We start from the raw sequence: 19,321 nt of genomic DNA on the forward strand, positions 1-19,321 counted from the left end.
TCCATTTGCTATATAGAGGAGCTTCTCTCGACCATCTGTCCTCAGTTTTTTCAGGACAACAAGAGGAGCAGGTACTTCTCTAAGCAGGACACCAGACCAGAGGGGCAAAGACCCCTTTTCGCCACATCCACCATGTCAGACCAGAGTGTTTTCCATTCAGACGACATCTTCAGCTCTATAGACAATGAAGAGAGGAGGGTGAGTTTATAATGAACTATGAATATACTAACAGTCGCTACAGAAAACTTTAACCTATATCCAGAGGATCTTGTTCACATTGTTTAGTGTTGTCTTCAAATTCACATTCATAAGTGCATAGATTTCTATGCTACTGATTTATTTAGTCAAGTTCATTGCTGTACAAATCACACTATTACATAAATGAACCATGAACCATGCAGACAACTCAGTCCAATTCTCTTATCTGCTGGCATTTGATAGATCTGATAAATAGAATGTGACATTAATCAGTTTACGATCAGCGGAATCTTAATTAAACCTGATTAACTTTAAACCAAAATTACTGACTCAAAGAACTAACAGTAATAGATTGTTTAAATATAAATGAATGATATTCAAATATATTGTATTATAAGTGAAAGGCATTTGCACTGTGCATTCACTGCATGTTTCAACACACACAGGGTGAAGACACTCTTTTCTCATCTGCAGAGGAGGACAGCAGTCTGTATTTTACTTACAGCGGAGGTCAAAATGAAATAGAAGTTCGCAATCTGAACTATGAGGTTAGAAATCTTTTCAGTTTTATTTACATTTACAAAAAATTACTCCTCAGATTACAACTTTCTTCCTGTTTTTCTTCTGCTAAAGTACTTAGATAATGAAAGAAGGTCTTCATCCATTTTAGATTTTTTTCAGAAAGTAGATGCAGTGGGCCCAAAAATAATTTAGACATATGAGATATTTAAAATGTATGCATAACAATTTATATATACACTACTTGGGGGGCGGTAAAAACGTATGCTCACCAAGTCTGCATTTATTTGTTGAAAAATACAGTAACAACAGTAATATTGTGAAATATTATTACAAATTAAAATAAATGTTTTCTATTTGAATATATTTTAAAATTGAATTTATTCCTATGATGCCAAAGCTGAATTTTCAGCATCATTACTCCAGTCTTCAGTGTCACATGATCCTTCAGAAATCATTATAATATGCTGATTTCTTGCTTAAGAAATGTTTCTTATTATTATCAATGTTGAAAATAGTTGTGTTACTTAATATTTTTGTGGCAACGGAACCTGATACATTTTTTTTTCAGGATTCTTTTATAGAAAGTTCAAAAGAACAGCATTTATTTGAAATAGAAATCATTTGTAACATTATAAATGATGTTACTGTCACTTTTGAACAGTTTAATGCATCCTTGCTGAATAAAAGTATTAATTTTTTTTAAATCTTAGTGACCCCAAACTTTTAAATACAGTAGATATATAACTATCAAATTAAGTGGCAAAAAACACTTTTCAAGACATTTTACATTAATGATATATTGTTGAAAAAGGACATTTAAAAAAAAAAAAAACATTTTCTGGTTGTCAAATGTTAGTATTAATGTTTATAGTTACTGTAATGGTTACACTTTATCCACTAAAATTCAGATGGCTGAAGAATGGCTCGGAATCAGAAACTAAAGTTAGTTGCCCCTTTGTATTTACCTCTTTGCTCGATTTAACAGGGGGTCTGGCAATTAATGTTTAAAAAAAAAAAATATATATATATATATATATATATATATATATATATATATATATATATATATATATATATATATATATATATATATATATATATATATATATATATATATATATATATATATATATATATATCTGTTAACCAAAAATACAATACTAATTTCTTATTTCAACCAAGCTCCATTTTTCTGTCCACTAAGGAGTCCTCGGTCTGAAAAAGTTTGAAGACCCCAAATCTAATATAACCATCCAAACATTTTTAAGGGCCCAAATAATTTCATTTATATTTGCGCACAGGTGGACACAGCGGCACAGATACCCTGGTATGAGAGGCTGTCAGAGCTTAAGATGCCCTGGGAGACGCACAGCAACAAGCAAACGGTTATAAAGGATCTAAACCTGCGTGTGCACAGTGGTCAGATGCTTGCTATCATTGGCAGCTCGGGTACGTCAAAATTTATATGTGCAGAATTCTTCAAAAACACTTTAAGTGAATAAAAGCATCATAAAAAGCCAGAAAGAAACAAAGTGTTTGTTGCAGGCTGTGGGAAGACCTCCTTACTGGACATCATAACATGTCGAGATGAGGGTGGCTCCATGATTTCAGGAGAGATTCTGATTAACGGGAAACCTTCCACACGTTCCCTGGTGAAGAAAAGCATTGCTCATGTGCGGCAGGATGACCGTTTGTTACCGCATCTCACTGTACGAGAGACTTTGGCTTTTGTGGCAAAACTGCGGCTGCCTGCGCACTTCACACAGGAACAGAGAGATCAACGGGTGAGATCATCTCATCTCATACAATAAATGTTTATATAATCACCCAGTTAAAGGTTATGCATGACTGTCAGCATCTCATCTCATCTGTTGGGGGTGTGTTTGACCTTTACAGGTGGATGAAGTCATCGCGGAGCTGCGTCTGAGGCAGTGTGCCCACACGCGCGTGGGGAATGAGTATGTGCGGGGAGTGTCAGGTGGCGAGAGGAGGAGGGTCAGCATCGCTGTACAGCTACTCTGGAATCCAGGTGAGTCTTGACACACCAACATACTGTAGGTATGAAATGGACACTCATGCTTAAAGTCAACAGGAAATCAAATGTGACCCTATTTACATTTACATTTATGCATTCAGCAGAAGCTTTTATCCTAAGTGACTTTGCATTTAAGGTAGCATATACACACTTTATAAGTTCATCAAACCCATGACCTTGGCATTGCTAGTTGCCATGCTACTGTTTGAGCTACATGAATACTATTTATTTCATAAAAACATATTCTTAATATTACTGTTGATGATTCATGCACATTATTATAGATAAAAAATAATCGTAATTTAGCAATATCACGAGCAATAGTGCTGTTGTTTTGAATATCAGCATGTCTGTGATTTGGATTTAGAAAAGAATCGAATCGAATCTTCAGATTAACGTGCGATTATGAGCGAGATATTTTTGAAACAGTTAAATAAACAAGAAGCTAATATCAAGTAACTTACATTTTAGACATAGGCCTTTGCTTCTGTCTTTGCTTCGCCAAATGGCCGAACCGTCGCGTCTTTCACGTGCTGTTGGAATTTTCCTAGTTAAATATTGGACATGAACGCCCTCTCAAGTCAAAATTTGAATGCGGTGAGCTCGTAATCACGACTTCAAAAGTGGGAAGTACGAAATTTCCGATAGCACGTGAAGGCAGCAAGAGTGTGTTTGAACGAATCGATTGAGTGAACTATTCTGAATCGCCAGTGTTTTTCAACGAAAAGGATGAGTAAATTAATTATTTCTAAAGTCTTGTCCGGAAACCCAAAGACCATAAAACAAAAAAAGACTAAAAAAGACTACGAAAAAGCTAAATTAAAATTATAAACTAAAAAAAAAAAAAAAAAAAAAACGAAACAAAACAAATCCCGAAAGCAGAGCTAAAATAGGCTGCGAACACCATTTCATGCAGATTTTAAAGATAGTCAGTAAAAATAGTGACTTTAATAAAACTAAAAAAAATTAAAAAAAAAAAACTTACTTGAAATACAATAAAATGAATTAAAGTAAAATATAAAAGTACAGTAGTTGCCAAGACAGCATTACACATTTTCATTTTAACTTGATGTACTTAAAATAAAAATGAATAAAAACTATATAAAGTATTTCAAAACAAAACAATAAAAATGACAAAAACAGAATAAATTTTAAAAAAACTTTGACTAAAATTAAAATGAAATTAGAAAATATAAAAAATAAAAAATAATTATTAAAAACTGTGTTACTGTATTATTATATAAATGATTAAAAACTGCACTCAAAAAAAGATTTCTTGATGCTGTTCACTTTATTTAAACAACTTATTTTGATTCAACACCATTGTATTAGGTTTCTGGTTTTGCTTCATGTTAAATTGACATGAAACGATTACTTTTTGACTTAACTTGATGTTTGCATATTAAAATAACATGTTTCAATCAAGTAAACTCAACCAGGACTCAATCAAACATGACTTTCACTTCCCATCATGCTTTGCAAAGGGGCTAAACTGGGAGAGAAAATGTTGAAATAAAGTGTTATTTTTAAGCAGTTTTTAGCAACATGAGAAAATGGAGAGACTTTTTAATGTTTACTGTTGGTATTTAAAGGTGCCCTAGAACATTCTTTCACAAGATGTAAAATAAGTCTAAGGTGTCCCCTGAATGTGTCTGTGAAGTTTCAGCTCAAAATACCACATCGATTTTTTTATAATTAATTTTTTTAACTGCCTCTTTTGGGGCATTATTAACTATGCACTGATTCAGCGAGCGGCCCCTTTAAATCTCGCGCTCCCTGCCCCCCAAGCTCTCGACTATAATACAGTGCATAAACAAAGTTCACACAGCTAATATAACCCTCAAATGGATCTTTACAAGATGTTCGTCATGCATACTGCATGCATGCGTCAGATCATGTGAATAGAGTATTTATTTGGATGTTTACATTTGATTCTGAATGAATTTGAGGCTATACTCCGTGGTTAACGGGCTAATGCTACACTGTTGGAGAAATTTAGAAAGAATGAAGTTGTGTTTATGAATTATACAGACTGCTGTGTTTAAAAATGAAAATAGCGACGGCTCTTGTCTCCGTGAGAGAAACGATGGTAACTTTAACCACATTTAACAGTACATTAGCAACATGCTAACGAAACATTTAGAAAGACAATTCACAAATATCACTAAAAATATCATGTTATCATGGATCATGTCAGTTATTATTGCTCCATCTGCCATTTTTCACTGTTGTCCTTGCTTGCTTACCTAGTCTGATGATTCAGCTGTGCACATCCAGATGTCCTGCCCTTGTCTAATGCCTTGAACATGAGCTGGCATATGCAAATATTGGGGGCGTATATATTATTGATCCCGACTGTTACGTAACAGTCGGTGTTATGTTGAGATTCGTTCTTTGGAGGTCTTTTAAACAAATCAAATTTACATAAGAAGGAGGAAACAATGGAGTTTGAGACTCACTGTATGTCATTTCTATGTACTGAACTCTTGTTATTCAACTATGCCAAGGTAAATTCAATTTTCCATTATCATTGTGGTGAAGTGTAGAACATGTGCTTGGGTTGAGGACCTGCTGACAACAATTAAAGTTGTTTTAATAGTAAAAACAACTATTTTGAACATGCCATAGATGGAATAATCTTTTTAAAAAATATATATAAAATATCTTCTGGTTAACACCTGACAATAACAGTCTTTACAAAGTGAAGTTGAAAAAGTTGTGAAACTTGATCTTGATGGCATTCACTAATAAACTGATCAATTAAGCTGGATTACTAGTTTTAATTTCTGTTTGATATTAAATTTAGGATAATTAAACTTATTGGTTTTGGACAAAATTAAGAATGTTAACCTGATTCAACTAAATAGCATTGAATTAACCTTATGTAATAAATTTAAGTTAACTGAAATAAATAATGTTAATTAAATGCAACATAACCTATAGACATAAAAAAATTAAGTAAATCCAACGTATCATTTTTTTGAGTGTGTAATAGTATCTCAATGATACTAAAATAACACTGGTCAGAACCATGACTTTGGTTAAATTTTATGTTTGTCAGGTATTCTCATCCTAGATGAGCCTACTTCAGGTCTGGACAGCTTCACAGCCCATAATTTGGTCATTACATTGTACCGTCTGGCTCGAGGGAACCGCCTGGTGTTGCTGTCAGTCCATCAGCCTCGCTCGGATATCTTTCAGCTCTTCGACCTGGTGGTGCTCCTGTCTTCTGGTTCAGCCGTGTACTGTGGTCAGGCCAAGGACATGGTACCTTACTTCACTGCTCTTGGGTACCCCTGTCCACGGTACTGCAACCCCTCTGACTACTACGGTGAGTTGGACGGAGAACTGATGTTTATAGTTGATCACGTGGTTTGGTTGTTGTATCTGAACTGTGAACCTCTCTTACAGTGGACTTGATAAGCATTGATAGGCGCACTCCTGAAAAAGAAGCACAATGTTTGGAGAAAGCCAGGACATTAGCAGCCCAGTTTGTAGAGAAGGTAAAGGACACAGAGGATTTCATGTGGAAATCAGAAGACTGTGGTCCTCCAGCACTGGACACCCCTCAAAGGTAAATTTTGATATTCATATAGTTATTTGTTCTTTCATAGTGAAGCTTTTATTATAAGCATTTATAACAACCTCACATACAGTATCAATGAAAATGTAAAGCGCAGGAGCTGATAATACAGTTTCTACACCAGCAGTGTTCCTCCTGTCTCAGAGAAGGAATCAGTGATCACAATTTCCAAACAGAGGGATCGCCTGCCGGGTAAAGTGCAACAGTTCACAATCCTAATCAGGTGAATAAACTGGAAAGCACTTTTTATTGTAAAATGTTTAGCTCAAAGTGTCTCCTAAAAGCTTTGTTTTTTTAAGGCGGCAGTTATTTAATGACTACCGGAACCTGGTGACGCTGGTGGTTCATGGTTTGGAAGCCTTGCTGATGTCACTGCTTGTCGGTTTCCTTTACTTCGGAGCTGGGGATGAGGGTCTTTCAATCCAAGATACAGTGGCTTTGCTGTACATGATAGGAGCTCTGACACCCTTTGCTGTGGTGCTGGACGTCATCGCAAAGTGTGGGTAAATTATGGAAGATTTTTGTTTTAGTGTCTTCTGAAGTCCAGTGGTATAATATGTTGTTTTTCACAGGTCATTCAGAAAGAGCCATGCTTTATCATGAACTGGAAGATGGCATGTACTCAATCACTTCATACTTTTTTGCCAAGGTAAATAAACTGCATTATGAAAGAGCTTCAGGAATGACAGAAGTGTTCATGTATAGACCTTTGGGACAGCAAAGAATCACAATAAAATCACTTTTGTTGAATATATACATTCGCTTTTCATGAACATGCAGTTACAGAGTCAAAACTGTTGATCAGTTTTTTGGCTTGGGTTTTGTAAAATGTATTACAAAAATGCATGATTGAACAATGGCAATGCACAGTGTGGTTAGTAATATACAACAGTTAGTTCTAATTAGTAATATACAACCGTTGGAAATAAACCAGAAGTTAATATGGAGCAACTTAAATTTTTGACACAAAAACATTTTTCAATCTAATATTTATATTTAATTTTATTTCAGCTTTATTTTAATTACTGGGGGGAAAAAGTATTGTTTTTTTTTTTTTGGTTAACAATAACAACATCGTTGTTTAGTCCTTCAGTGAACCAGTGTGTGAACAAATGGGTTGAGTGAATAATTCAAACGACTCACTCGTCACTTGTCGCCACCTACTGGTATAATTATGTAATTCCTCGAATTTGATTGGCCGTGCTGTATTCACTATTTATATCATTCTGCTTTTCTGTGTTTATGCATTGCAGACAGACTGTCAGTTTGTCCATTAGAAGTAGTGGGGATTTTTCAGTGACTCTTTCCACAAATTACATAATTATACCAGTAGGTGGCGACAAGTCATGAGTGAGTCATTTGAATTATTCACTCAACCCATTCGTTCACACACTGATTCAGTGAGGGACTTAACTGTGTTTTTATTGTTGACCAAAATTGATTTCAAAAAATTGTTTTCAGTAATTAAAATAAAGCTGAAATAAAATTAAATATAAATATTAGATTTTAAAAAAAGCTAAAATGAAAATTATAAATGTTTTTGTTTTTGTGTTGCTCTATATTAACTTCTGGTTTATTAAAGTAATTTCCACACTGTAAAAAAAGTTGCTGCCTTAAATATTTAAGTTCAATCAACTTGGCTGTATAAGTCATTTCAACTTAAATTATATTAAACTTACTTAAATTTTTGTTTAGTTGAATCTTGTATAATTTATTTAAAAAGTTGAACATTGCTTAACTTATTTTGATGAGTTAAATGTAAAAACATATGTTGTCATGACTTACTGATCATATTATTTTTTACAGATATTCTATGTCATGTACCAGTCTTGAATTTAAAGTCGGCATGAAATGGAAGTTACGATAGTCTTTTCTTCCAAATTGTGATGTATATATGAATGAAAACAGCTTCTGGAATGAGAAAAACTCCAAAAATTAAAGATTATAAGGGCATATAAATTTTAAAAATAATGATGTGCACAGATATATCATTTATAATAAACACTGCAACATTCTGTAAAAAAATAACAAGAGATCATTTTGATTTCATGTCGACTTTAATCATTGTACTTATTTGTATATAAGCCTAAATGTTTCTAATAAGACAGTTAGCAATTGAAACTCTTGAAAAGCAGTTACATCTGAGCTACGTAACAATTCAAACAGAAGTGAGTGACATGACAGTTGAATATTAGCTCCTGTTTGGCCGGTGGACTTTGTCAGCTCTTGACGTTAAATGAGATACTTCAAGCTCCAGTGTCTCTTTCAGGTCCTCGGTGAGCTGCCAGAGCACTGTGCCTTTACGCTGGTATACGGTGTGCCCATCTACTGGTTGGCTGGGCTCAACAGCGCTCCCGACCGCTTCCTTCTCAACTTCCTGTTGGTCTGGCTGACGGTGTATTGCAGTCGCTGCATGGCCCTATTTGTGGCGGCAGCCCTGCCAACATTGCAGACCTCATCTTTCATGGGCAACGCTCTCTTCACCGTCTTCTACTTGACTGCTGGCTTTGTCATTAGTCTGGAAAACATGTGGCTGGGTAAAAACATCACCGAGTTAACAGAATTGACACAGGCAACAAGTCTGCTAGTATTCCTTGTATTAATACTGATTTTCCTTACCAACAGTGGCGTCTTGGTTTTCTTACATATCCTTCATGCGTTGGGGTTTTGAGGGAATGCTGCAGGTTCAGTTCCGTGGGACCAGACTCCCGATCACTATTGGAAACCTCACTGTAGAATTTGATGGTATTAAGGTGAGTAACACTGACCTTACTGAACAACTATATAGTAATCATGGATACTATTACATTAAAGTGTTCCACTTTGTTTTCAGGTTGTGGAGATGATGAACATGAACCAGTATCCGCTGTATTCCTGCTACCTGGTGCTTATTGCTGTTGCTTTGGTTTTCATACTGCTCTATTATCTGTCACTCAGATTCATTAAACAGAAATCCAGTCAGGATTGGTGAGGAGGACAGATCAAATCAGCAGCATAAAATCTGGTCCACATTGCAGCTTGTTCCTGCTAAGACGCCAATCTTATAACTACAGATCTTATAAAACAACTCTGTCACAAAAATGAATATGTTATGCCAAATATTTTGAAGATTCAAAGTATGGAATCTCATTGTTTTACTCTTTACGGACAGTTTATTCAGTGTACTGATGCATTTCATCTATTGAGTTCATTCACAACAGAATAACCTCTGGTTTTCATTTGTTTTAGTGGAGTTTGAGGGCTTCTGAGCTCACAGTGGGTGATTGAGGTTGAAACTACGTCAACTTATGTTGAGTTTCGTTGTACTACCATTAACTGCCGCTGGGTGGCAGTAACATACTATGTTTTTTCACTCTTTAAAGTTTACTTAATTATTAATTTTTTAGGTAAACCACTAGACATCACGTTTGGTAGATACCTTTCAACAAATTTACTGTAACATGTCACAATTTAGTTTTCATTTATTACCTTTTTTTTTTGTAAAGCATAATCGTTTGTATGTATAATGTTATTATTGAACAGTGTACTACAGGAGCTTTGAAAGCTTTGTTAAATGTTTAGAAAACAAAACGCTTGTTTTAAAATGATTTTAATATAGACACTGCTCTGGTGCAATATACAGATGCTAAGATTTAGGCCTTAGAATTTGCTACTCAGAATGAATTTGTGTTTGATTCCACATGCCTGTTGTTATATTTTTAATGCAGTGTGATGTTGAACACATTTGAATGTTTGAGAGATAAAAATAACTGCAAGAGAAATAAAAAAAGAAAAACTACTGATGTGATGTTTCAAACATTACAATTAAGACAATTATGTAGCCTATTATTGACAATTAAGTAAACAACCTAATGTCAAAGTCAGTGACACAGGAACAAATTTATTTGGCCAAGTTTCTTAAAAATTAAGAGCAATATATTTTATCAGACTTGTTAATCTGTTTCAGTCACGTGACATTCCCGCTCATCCCCCATATTTGTGTGTTAGTCTATTTCTGCAACATAAGAAAATAAAATGCTTTGGTAAATCATCATAAGCATGACATAGAAAGTAATTATTGCCACATATCGAAACAATGACATACTAGATCATAGTTACGACATAAACAGTTGAAATAACGACATACTAATTATGACTTGTGAAAATTATGTCATTATGACAAAAAGTTAAAAGTATGTGTTATGACATTAAAAGTCATAATTATAAAAGTCAAATAATTTCGACTTTTTATAGGCTACATTAATCATAAAAAAAAAAAAAAAAATAAAAAATCATAATTATGATTTACCAAAGCATGATTTTTTTCTTCCATAATCTTCCATATTAATGACCATCAATAGGGAAAAGAACTTAATCCACAATCCACTAGTTTTATGGCTTACCGCACTTAACTAGACATTCTTCTAGTTATTTCCACATAGCGGCTAGAGTCGAAAGTCTCGCGCATTCCCAGGAAATATCTGACTTCCACATTGAAAAATAAGGTGAATATGGAGATGAATTGTGTATTAAGTATATTTGGCAGTGTCTGTGTCAACTTGAGATCTGTAAAAATGTTTTTTATGACCTGGGATGGATCAAATCCAGCGATCAACGTTTTTTCTTCGTATCTACTGTATGTTGCATGAGCAGCAAAGTCACGTGAGTGAAACAGATCGAACAGCAAACAATATTGTCATATTATAGTATCTCTTAGTGTGGGGATACATATAATTTGAAGTAGGCTAGTCTTAAAATATCTGACAGGGAAAAGTATCAACAATAATGTTTCTTAAAATGGAGGAAATTGAAACGCGCCACGTCTGTATGACTTAAGTGTGAGTTTCTGTGAAGACAAAAATGGTAAGCTAGATCCACTTTAAGTAGTATATTTCCAAACTGTTTTGATATCATCATTTATATATCATTTTAAAATGTAATGATGCAATAGTGAGCTTGCTAAGAGCTCTTAAAAGATAATGTCATCCCTCTAAGGCATCTCATCATCTTTTTACTCTGCCATATGAATTTGGCTTGAATAAATCCTCAGGTCTTCTCCACCTCTCCTGAGCTTCATGACTGAGGAGAAAACAGCCGTCCACCTCCCTTTGAGACAGACAACTGCAGGAGAATGAGATCCACTGCAATATGACACATCAAAAAACACTAAAACATGCAGGAATGTTACATAACGTTATATAGTTTAAATATAAATTCATACTTTTAAGACATTATGTATTAAATTGATCAAAAGTGACAGTAAATACATTTTAAAAGAATGAATTGGGATTGGGAATGTTGGAATACAGAGTGCTTGACAAATTTTATTGGTTTATGTTTAATATCTAAACTTTTTTTTTTTTATGTTGTCTATATTAGAAAATTGAAGAACATGCTCCAACATATTACTGGTATTCAATGACTTTTGCAGCGACAATATTGTCATGAGAGAGAGGTCAGAGGTCGAACTCACACTAGTAAAGACACCAGAACAGAAGGGCTGGTCCTCCGGCGGTCACACTGAAATCTCTTTAGACTTCAGTTGACTGCCACTTGATGGCAGCGATGTTCTGTTTGTTTCTTTCCACACTTTTGTTCAATTTGGCAAGAGATTACAGTTGTGCTTTGGTAAATATCTATAAACTGCTTCTCTTTGTTCTAGTCTGAATGTTTATTTATTCAAATATGTAGAAGATTTTACCGCTCATCAAAGCGTGCACCAAAAAGGCTCTATCAAAAATCTTTTGAAAGGTTTTGTAAGTCACACCAGAAATGCACTTGTTTTAAAAGCTAAGATAATGTAGGCTTATTTTTGCACTTGTGCTAAATCCTGATAAATGCATGTTCTGAAGGAAAAAACAAAACAGGATGCATGTCAGCTGATCCATGAGTGTTCAAATGAGATGTTTATTATACTGTACAGCTCTGTATATATTTCTACATAACTAAGCATATGGATAATGAACCGCTAAAGAAATTTACTAAGCATTTTACAAATCCATATTGCCATATTAATGCATCTTACATGAACACATTTCCATTTTTAGAAGTCAATACTTGCATTAGTTGAAAACAGCTCATTATGTGACTCTCTGAAGAACAAACAAAAGAAAAGATTAAAAAAAAGAAACTAATGAAAGAACCACTGAAGTTTCAGGTTCACATTTATTTGCATAAATATTTATGTACACAACTATATCTTGACATCATAATGAAGGGCAAAAACAAACAATCACAGTATAACACAAAAGCTGTGCACATCTGTTGTTCATTAAAAAAAAAATGAAAAAAAAAATTGGATGAAATGAGGGAAGGTGTTTTTAGTCGTCGGCCGGCCCTACGGATTCTAAGCGCTGCTTCTTCAGTTTGTCTGCGTAGAAACGAAACGACTCCTGCAGGACAAAAAACAAAGCATTTTTCATATATTTTCACTCAGTAAAAGGCAAAACAAGCCAAAATTCTCCAATTCTCTGTTGTGTTGTTTTCCTGTGTGTAGTTGTGTTTCCTGCCCTCTAGGGCAAACTAATAACAACCACACGGTCCAAACAAATCCAACGCTCTTGTTTCATCTTACAAACCATATTAATTCACAAAATAACATATTTACTGGCTCCCCCTCCCGTAATTAAGTAGCAACGGCTCTCTATTTTTGGAAGGTGAGTGCTTTTAGAAGATTACCATTTCTCCAACAATGTATATTCCCTTATTAATGGGGTAATTAAAGTCGATAAATAACAGCTGCTGTGTACGAGAAATGAGGCCAGATGTGAACGGCACCTCAAATCTCTCCTTATCGCCTCTCTCCGGAGGCTCTTTGTACTGTGGTATTAGCAGCGGCCGCGGGAGCGAAGGAGGCAGCGGAGTTGAATGGAGCGGGATGGAGTGCTACCTGAGATTGCTTTGTGAGAACTTAAAAGGTGCACTGAGAGCGCAATGGTGTGGTGAGTTTTGTAGATGGCTGGCAGTCTCTTATAAAGCTGTTCAAAAACACCGGAGCGCGGTTCTGACAGGTAGTAAATAATACACAAGTGTGTGAGGTTGACTGAAGCGGCTCTTACACTACTGTAAAAGTAGGGGGATTTCAGGTTATCACTGTGACTTGAAACTGGACCCTAATCAATTAGCGCTTGACCAACTTCACATGGTTATTATATAAAAAAAATCTTGACATCTAGTTTCGCTCAAAAATCACAACTGCCCACACAGCATGTGTGATTCATGAAGAAGCTCATGTCATGAAGAGAGCAATTTGTTGCATAATACCACTTAAAGGTGCCCTAGAATTAAAAATGTAATTTATATTGGCATAGTTAAATAACAAGAGTTCAGTACATGGAAATGAAATACAGTGAGTCTCAAACTCCATTGTTTCCTCCTTCTTATATAAATCTCATTTGTTTAAAAGACCTCTGAAGAACAGGCGAATCTATGTACGCCCCCAATATTTGCATATGCCAGCTCATGTTCAAAGCATTAGACAAGGGCAGGACGTCTGGATGTGCACAGCTGAATCATCAGACTAGGTAAGCAAGCAAGAACAAGAGGAAAATGGCAGATGGAGCAATAATAACTGACATGATCCATGATAACATGATATTTTTTAGTGATATTTGTAAACTGTCTTTCTAAATGTTTCGTTAGCATATTGCTAATGTACTGTTAAATGTGGTTAAAGTTACCAGTGTTTCTTATTGTATTCACGGAGACAAGAGCCATCGTTATTTTCATTATTAAACACTTGCAGTCTGTATAATTCATACAACTTCATTCCTTATAAATCTCTCCAACAGTGTAGCATTAGCCCTTTAGCCACGGAGCACAGCCTCAAATTCATTCAGAATCAATGTAAACATCCAAATAAATACAATACTCACATAATCCGACGCATGCATGCAGTATGCACGACGAACACTTTGTAAAGATCCATTTTGAGGGTTATATTAGCAGTGTAAACTTTGTTTATGCACTGTTTAAGGCAAGCGCGAGCTCCGCGGGCGGGGAGCGTGAGCATTTAAAGGGGCCGCAACATGAATCGGTGCATTTCTAATTATGCCCCAAAATAGGCAGTTAAAAAAATGAATTAAAAAAAATCTGTGGGGTATTTTGAGCTGAAACTTCACAGACACATTCAGGGGACACCTTAGACTTATATTACATCTTGTAAAAAAGCATTCGATGGCACCTTTAAGCAAACATCTACATTACTGTGCAAAAGGTTTTAGTCAGTAAGATTTTTTGCATACCACGGCTGCATTTATTTGATCAAAAATACAGTAAAAACTGTGAAATGTTTTCTATTTCAATATATTTTGTGATGCAAAATTTTCAGCATCATTACTCCAGCCTTCAGTGTCACATGATCCTTCAGAAATCATTCTAATAGGCTGATTTGCTGCTCAGGAAACCTTTCTTATTATTGTCGTTGTTAAAAACCGCTGCTTATTATTTTCATGGAAACCATGACATTTTTATTCAGGACTCTTTGATGAATATAAAGTGTAAATGAACAGCATTTATTTGAAATAGAATTCTTTTCTAACATTACAAATGTTTTTACTGTCAATTTTTTAAATCAATTTAGCGAATGCTCTCTAAATAAAAGTACTAACTTACAACATAATGACCACAAACTTGTGAACAGTAGTGTAGTTTTGCAGAAGGAAACATACCACTCTATATTCACTGTGTGAATATTCTATGTGTTAAGTAGGGCTGAATGATATATGAAATATTCACTGTATTTGTGATTCTTTTGCTAGAGATATAAACACTTGCGACATCATGAAAATCGCAAAGATTTGAATGTGCTTACAATTTGGCTATCAAGTTTTTTTCCCATCTTTCCAGCCTTTCCTCGTCTCACAACACAGTATGAAATACCCTAGTTGTAATGGGTGGTTATTTGAGTTACTGTTGCCTTTCTATCAGCTCGAACCAGTCTGGCCAATCTCCTCTGACATCTGGCTTCAACAAGGCATTTTCACCCACAGAACTGACGCTCACTGTATATTTTCTCTTTTTCGACCATTCTCTGCAAACCCTAGAGATGGTTGTGCTTGAAAATCCCAGTAGATCAGCAGTTTCTGAAGTATGTCTGGCACCAACAACACCTAACATTCAATGTCACTTAAATCATCTTTCTTCCCCATTCTGATCCTCAGTTTGAACTTCAGCTGATCATCTTTACCATCCTTGCATCCCAATGTGCATACTATCCGCCCTAAATAGCAATGAATATTACTAGTGTGACATACTATTTAGGATGGATAGTATGCATATTGAGACGCAGGCCATGTCTACACACCTAAATGAACTGAGTTCCTGCCATGTTATTGGATGATTAGATACTTGCATTAACGAGCAGGTGAACCAGGTGTACCTAATAAAGTGGCTGTTGAGTGAATCGCTGCGACCAAAATCACAAACTGTATAGTGGGTACTGGATTTGGTTTAAAACTTCACTACCATTAAAAAAAAGTATGTTCTACATAGCATGAATGAAATCCAGATGCACTACATCGCCATGTTGTCATGTGAACTATGGCGTCAGTTGTGTCACTTTACTTTGATTCACAAATGCTCTCCTGTGGCCTCATGGGATAGTAAAGAGATTCATTGAATGTGCACTTTAGAATCTCAGCAGAAGTAGAGGTAATAAAGGTACTTTTTGTCCACTCTTTTATGAATTCAGACATACTACTAGACTCAGATACTGTTTTTAACATACTATATAGTATGAAAGTAGGCATATTTGGACAAAGCGTATATTATCTTGTGCTCATTTACTAAAAAAAATATATTACGTTTGCAATTAAAAAAAAAAAAAAAATAAAAAAATGTTCCTGTGAATTTTTTTATTCATGCCTTAAAATAGCCTGAATGTAACTCTACAACCTTGCTATATTATATAAACGCGGATATATGAATATGCTAATCAGCCCCACCTCCACTCACTCGCACAAGCTCAGAGATCCACTTGGTCAACTTACTGAGGTAAACGCTGCACAACAATGGTATCGCTTTTTACAACGTCGGTCACATAACAGTAATTAATATGATTAGCGTTTTGCTTGACTACATTATCAAACAGCTGCTAATAATGTGTTTCCAATGTCAAACCATGTTATCATTCGCCATCTGAATCAGACAGCTGCCTTCTAAAAATCAGTATCCTTAAAAACGCTTTGAACAACTCAGAACATCAGTGGAGAAAGGCATATAGTTCATCATAACAACTGTAATATACATCATACACCCACTATATTGCTAAATCTACCCGATTTTCACATCAACAGAAAAAAACACCCGGGATATATTCTCTTGAGACTCCCCTGCTTCAAAGGGGTCATGGTTAATGATATGCTAAAGCCTTCCGGCACGTTGACAAGATTGATTACAAGGTAGTTTGTGACATCACAAACACCAGCGATTTCAAACCGCATTTTTGAAACTGTCTTCAGATCAAACCATGTGCAAATTAATATTAAAAACACCACATAGACATATAAACAACATTGATTTTCACCACAGGGGGACATTCAATTTTTAAAACATTTTAAAAAATGTTTTTTAAACATTTCAAATTGACTTGGTTTAAATAATTCCTGTATTTAAGAGAGAAAAAAAATGCCCTAAAATTACATGTTCAATATGTATTAAGTGTTAATGAATGTGGATGATTACCGGGGGCTCTTGGAAGGGAAGAGTTTCTCCAGCTTCCCTGTATAGTAGCGCCAGTCTTTTGAGCGTTAACTCATCAGCCGTCACCCCCTCAGCCTGCATGCGCTCATACAGAGCCTTCGCTGAGCTGAGGTCCTTATCCAAACCTGTTGAAGGTGAGGCAGAAAAACAGCTATGTTAAACAACCAATTTTTCATTCTGCACATATCAGGCCTCATGAAATAGTGATGCTGCAGAGGTCTCTAAGTACTGAAACATGTCAAAGTTCTCACGGTAGGATGGCTAAAGTAGCCCCTCATTAGGGAACATGTGTTTGTATTAGCGAACGTGCCTCCTGTGAGTCAGTCAATGTGTTCCGCTTGCTGCATTTTTAATTGGTAGACTATTAACTGGCTAGCTTTGCTGTGTGCCAAAACAGTGGGGTGACTCAAACAGGCCAGTGAGATGAGCACAGACTTAATGCCATTGTCCACCAGATGAAGCATGTAGCTTTTAACAGTGATCATGTTAAAAATAAAACACTACTCAATGACAGTGGCAGAACAACATGTGCTGCTCCAAGTGAGTACAGACACAATAGCACTAACTGTTTCTTAAAGGGTTAGTTCACCCAAAAATGAAAATTCTGTCATTAATTACTCACCCTCATGTCGTTCCACATCCGTAAGACCTTCGTTCATCTTCAGAACACAAATTAAGATATTTTTGATGAAATCCGGGAGGCATCTGACTCCACAGACAGCAATTTAACCACTACTTTTCAAGGCCCAGAAAGGTGCTAAAGACATTGTTAAAATAGTCCACAGTCACGTTCTGACATAGAACCTGGAAGCGCTGAATGTAAACGGCGTATGAGAATGACAAAGAACAGAAGATACTGTTGAATAAAGTCGTTATATTTGTTTTGTTATTTTGCGCACAAAAAGTATTCTTGTCGCTTCATAAAATGAAGGTTGAACCACTGTAGTCACGTGGACTATTTTAACGATGTCTTTAGTACCTTTCAGGGCCTTGAAAGTGTTAATTATCTTGCTGTCTATGGACAAGCCATATACCTCTCAGATTTCATAAAAAATACCTTAATTTGTGTTCTGAAGATGAACGAAGGTCTTACGGGTGTGGAACTACATGAGGGTGAGTAATTAATGACAGAATTTTCATTTTTTGGTGAACTAACCATTTAAGTTGTGGTCACATTTACTTTTGTTCATTTTCACAGGCGAAATTCAGTTATTTCGCGACGGGTTCAAATTGGTCACACAGATTTGCCATGTTGACGAACAGAAAGCTGTTTGGATTTAAAATGACTTCTGTGCTTCATACATTGACATTCGCTATAGAAAACAGACCACTTTGCCTGTTAAATTTCACTAATGTGACCACAGATTTAGATGACATCTGTACAAGAATGTCATACATACATACATACATACATAGATCGATAGAACGAACGATAGATAGAATGATAGAACGATAGAACGAACGAACGATAGAACGAACGAACGATAGATAGAATGATAGAACAATAGATAGAACGAACGAACGATAGATAGAACGATAGATAGAACGATAGATAGATAGATAGAATGATAGACCGATAGATAGAACGATAGAATGATAGACCGACAGATAGACCGATAGATAGAACGCTAGATAGAATGATAGATAGATAGATAGAACGATAGATAGAACGATAGATAGAACAATAGATAGAACAATAGAACGATAGATAGAACGATAGATAGAACGATAGATAGATAGAACGATAGATAGATAGATAGAACGATAGATAGAACGATAGAACGATAGACAGAACGATAGAACGATAGATAGATAGATAGAACGATCGATAGATAGATAGATAGAACAATAGATAGATAGATAGATAGAACGATAGATAGAACGATAGATAGAACGATAGAACGATCGATAGATAGATAGAACGATCGATAGATAGATAGATAGATAGATAGATAGATAGATAGATAGATAGATAGATAGATAGATAGATAGATAGATAGATACTACCGGGTCGGCAAGATTTTATTCTTATTAAGGCTGCATTTAATTGATTAAAAAAAAAAAAAAAAAAAAAAAACAGAAATATTGTGAAATATTATTACAATTGAACAACTGTTTTCTGTTCTAATATTTTAAAATGCAATTTATTTCTGTTGACAGATGCATTTTCTGCATCATTACTCCAGTCTTCAGTGTCACCTGATCCTTCAGAAATCATTCTAATATGATGATTTGCTGTTCAAGAAACATTTCTTCTTATCAGCTGAAAACAGTTGTACTAAATATTTTTATGGAAACAGGAA

General features: G+C 35.2%; 2 protein-coding genes across 3 annotated transcripts in view; one reads left to right on the forward strand and one right to left on the reverse strand.

Annotated features, from left to right (window-relative positions):
- The first annotated feature begins 70 nt into the window (after positions 1-70).
- On the forward strand, positions 71-10,261 carry abcg8 (ATP-binding cassette, sub-family G (WHITE), member 8). 2 transcript variants are annotated; one of them, XM_048204595.1, is made up of 13 exons: positions 71-198; positions 645-746; positions 2,022-2,169; positions 2,266-2,504; positions 2,617-2,749; positions 5,817-6,086; positions 6,167-6,329; positions 6,466-6,561; positions 6,638-6,837; positions 6,911-6,987; positions 8,608-8,875; positions 8,964-9,091; positions 9,172-10,261. In XM_048204595.1, the coding sequence occupies exons 1-13, from the start codon at positions 133-135 to the stop codon at positions 9,307-9,309; spliced, it is 2,028 nt and encodes a 675-aa protein (XP_048060552.1). In that variant the 5' UTR covers positions 71-132; the 3' UTR covers positions 9,310-10,261. The 2 variants fall into 2 exon arrangements, with proteins under 2 accessions (XP_048060552.1, XP_048060551.1); XM_048204594.1 differs by having other exon boundaries at positions 6,463-6,561; positions 9,172-10,260.
- Positions 10,262-12,204: 1,943 nt separating this feature from the next.
- Positions 12,205-19,321, reverse strand: part of lrpprc (leucine-rich pentatricopeptide repeat containing) — a 64,963-nt gene continuing 57,846 nt past the window's right edge. The window contains exons 37-38 of the mRNA XM_048204599.1: positions 17,001-17,143; positions 12,205-12,709 (exon numbers count right to left, since the gene is read on the reverse strand). Coding sequence (XP_048060556.1) covers positions 12,638-12,709; positions 17,001-17,143 — 215 coding nt within the window. The 3' untranslated portion in view covers positions 12,205-12,637. The remainder of the gene's footprint in view (positions 12,710-17,000; positions 17,144-19,321) is intronic.

This window comes from Megalobrama amblycephala, linkage group LG10 (assembly GCF_018812025.1).
Source record: "Megalobrama amblycephala isolate DHTTF-2021 linkage group LG10, ASM1881202v1, whole genome shotgun sequence".
Classification (NCBI taxonomy): Eukaryota; Metazoa; Chordata; class Actinopteri; order Cypriniformes; family Xenocyprididae; genus Megalobrama; species Megalobrama amblycephala.

Excerpts from the sequence above, each read along its gene's own strand:
- abcg8 (XM_048204594.1), top strand. The coding sequence starts at position 133 with ATGTCAGACCAGAGTGTTTTCCATTCAGACGACATCTTCAGCTCTATA. Across the intron at positions 2,750-5,816 it reads ACAGCTACTCTGGAATCCAG|GTATTCTCATCCTAGATGAG; the intron begins GTGAGTCTTGAC and ends TATGTTTGTCAG. Across the intron at positions 6,838-6,910 it reads GCTGGACGTCATCGCAAAGT|GTCATTCAGAAAGAGCCATG; the intron begins GTGGGTAAATTA and ends TGTTTTTCACAG.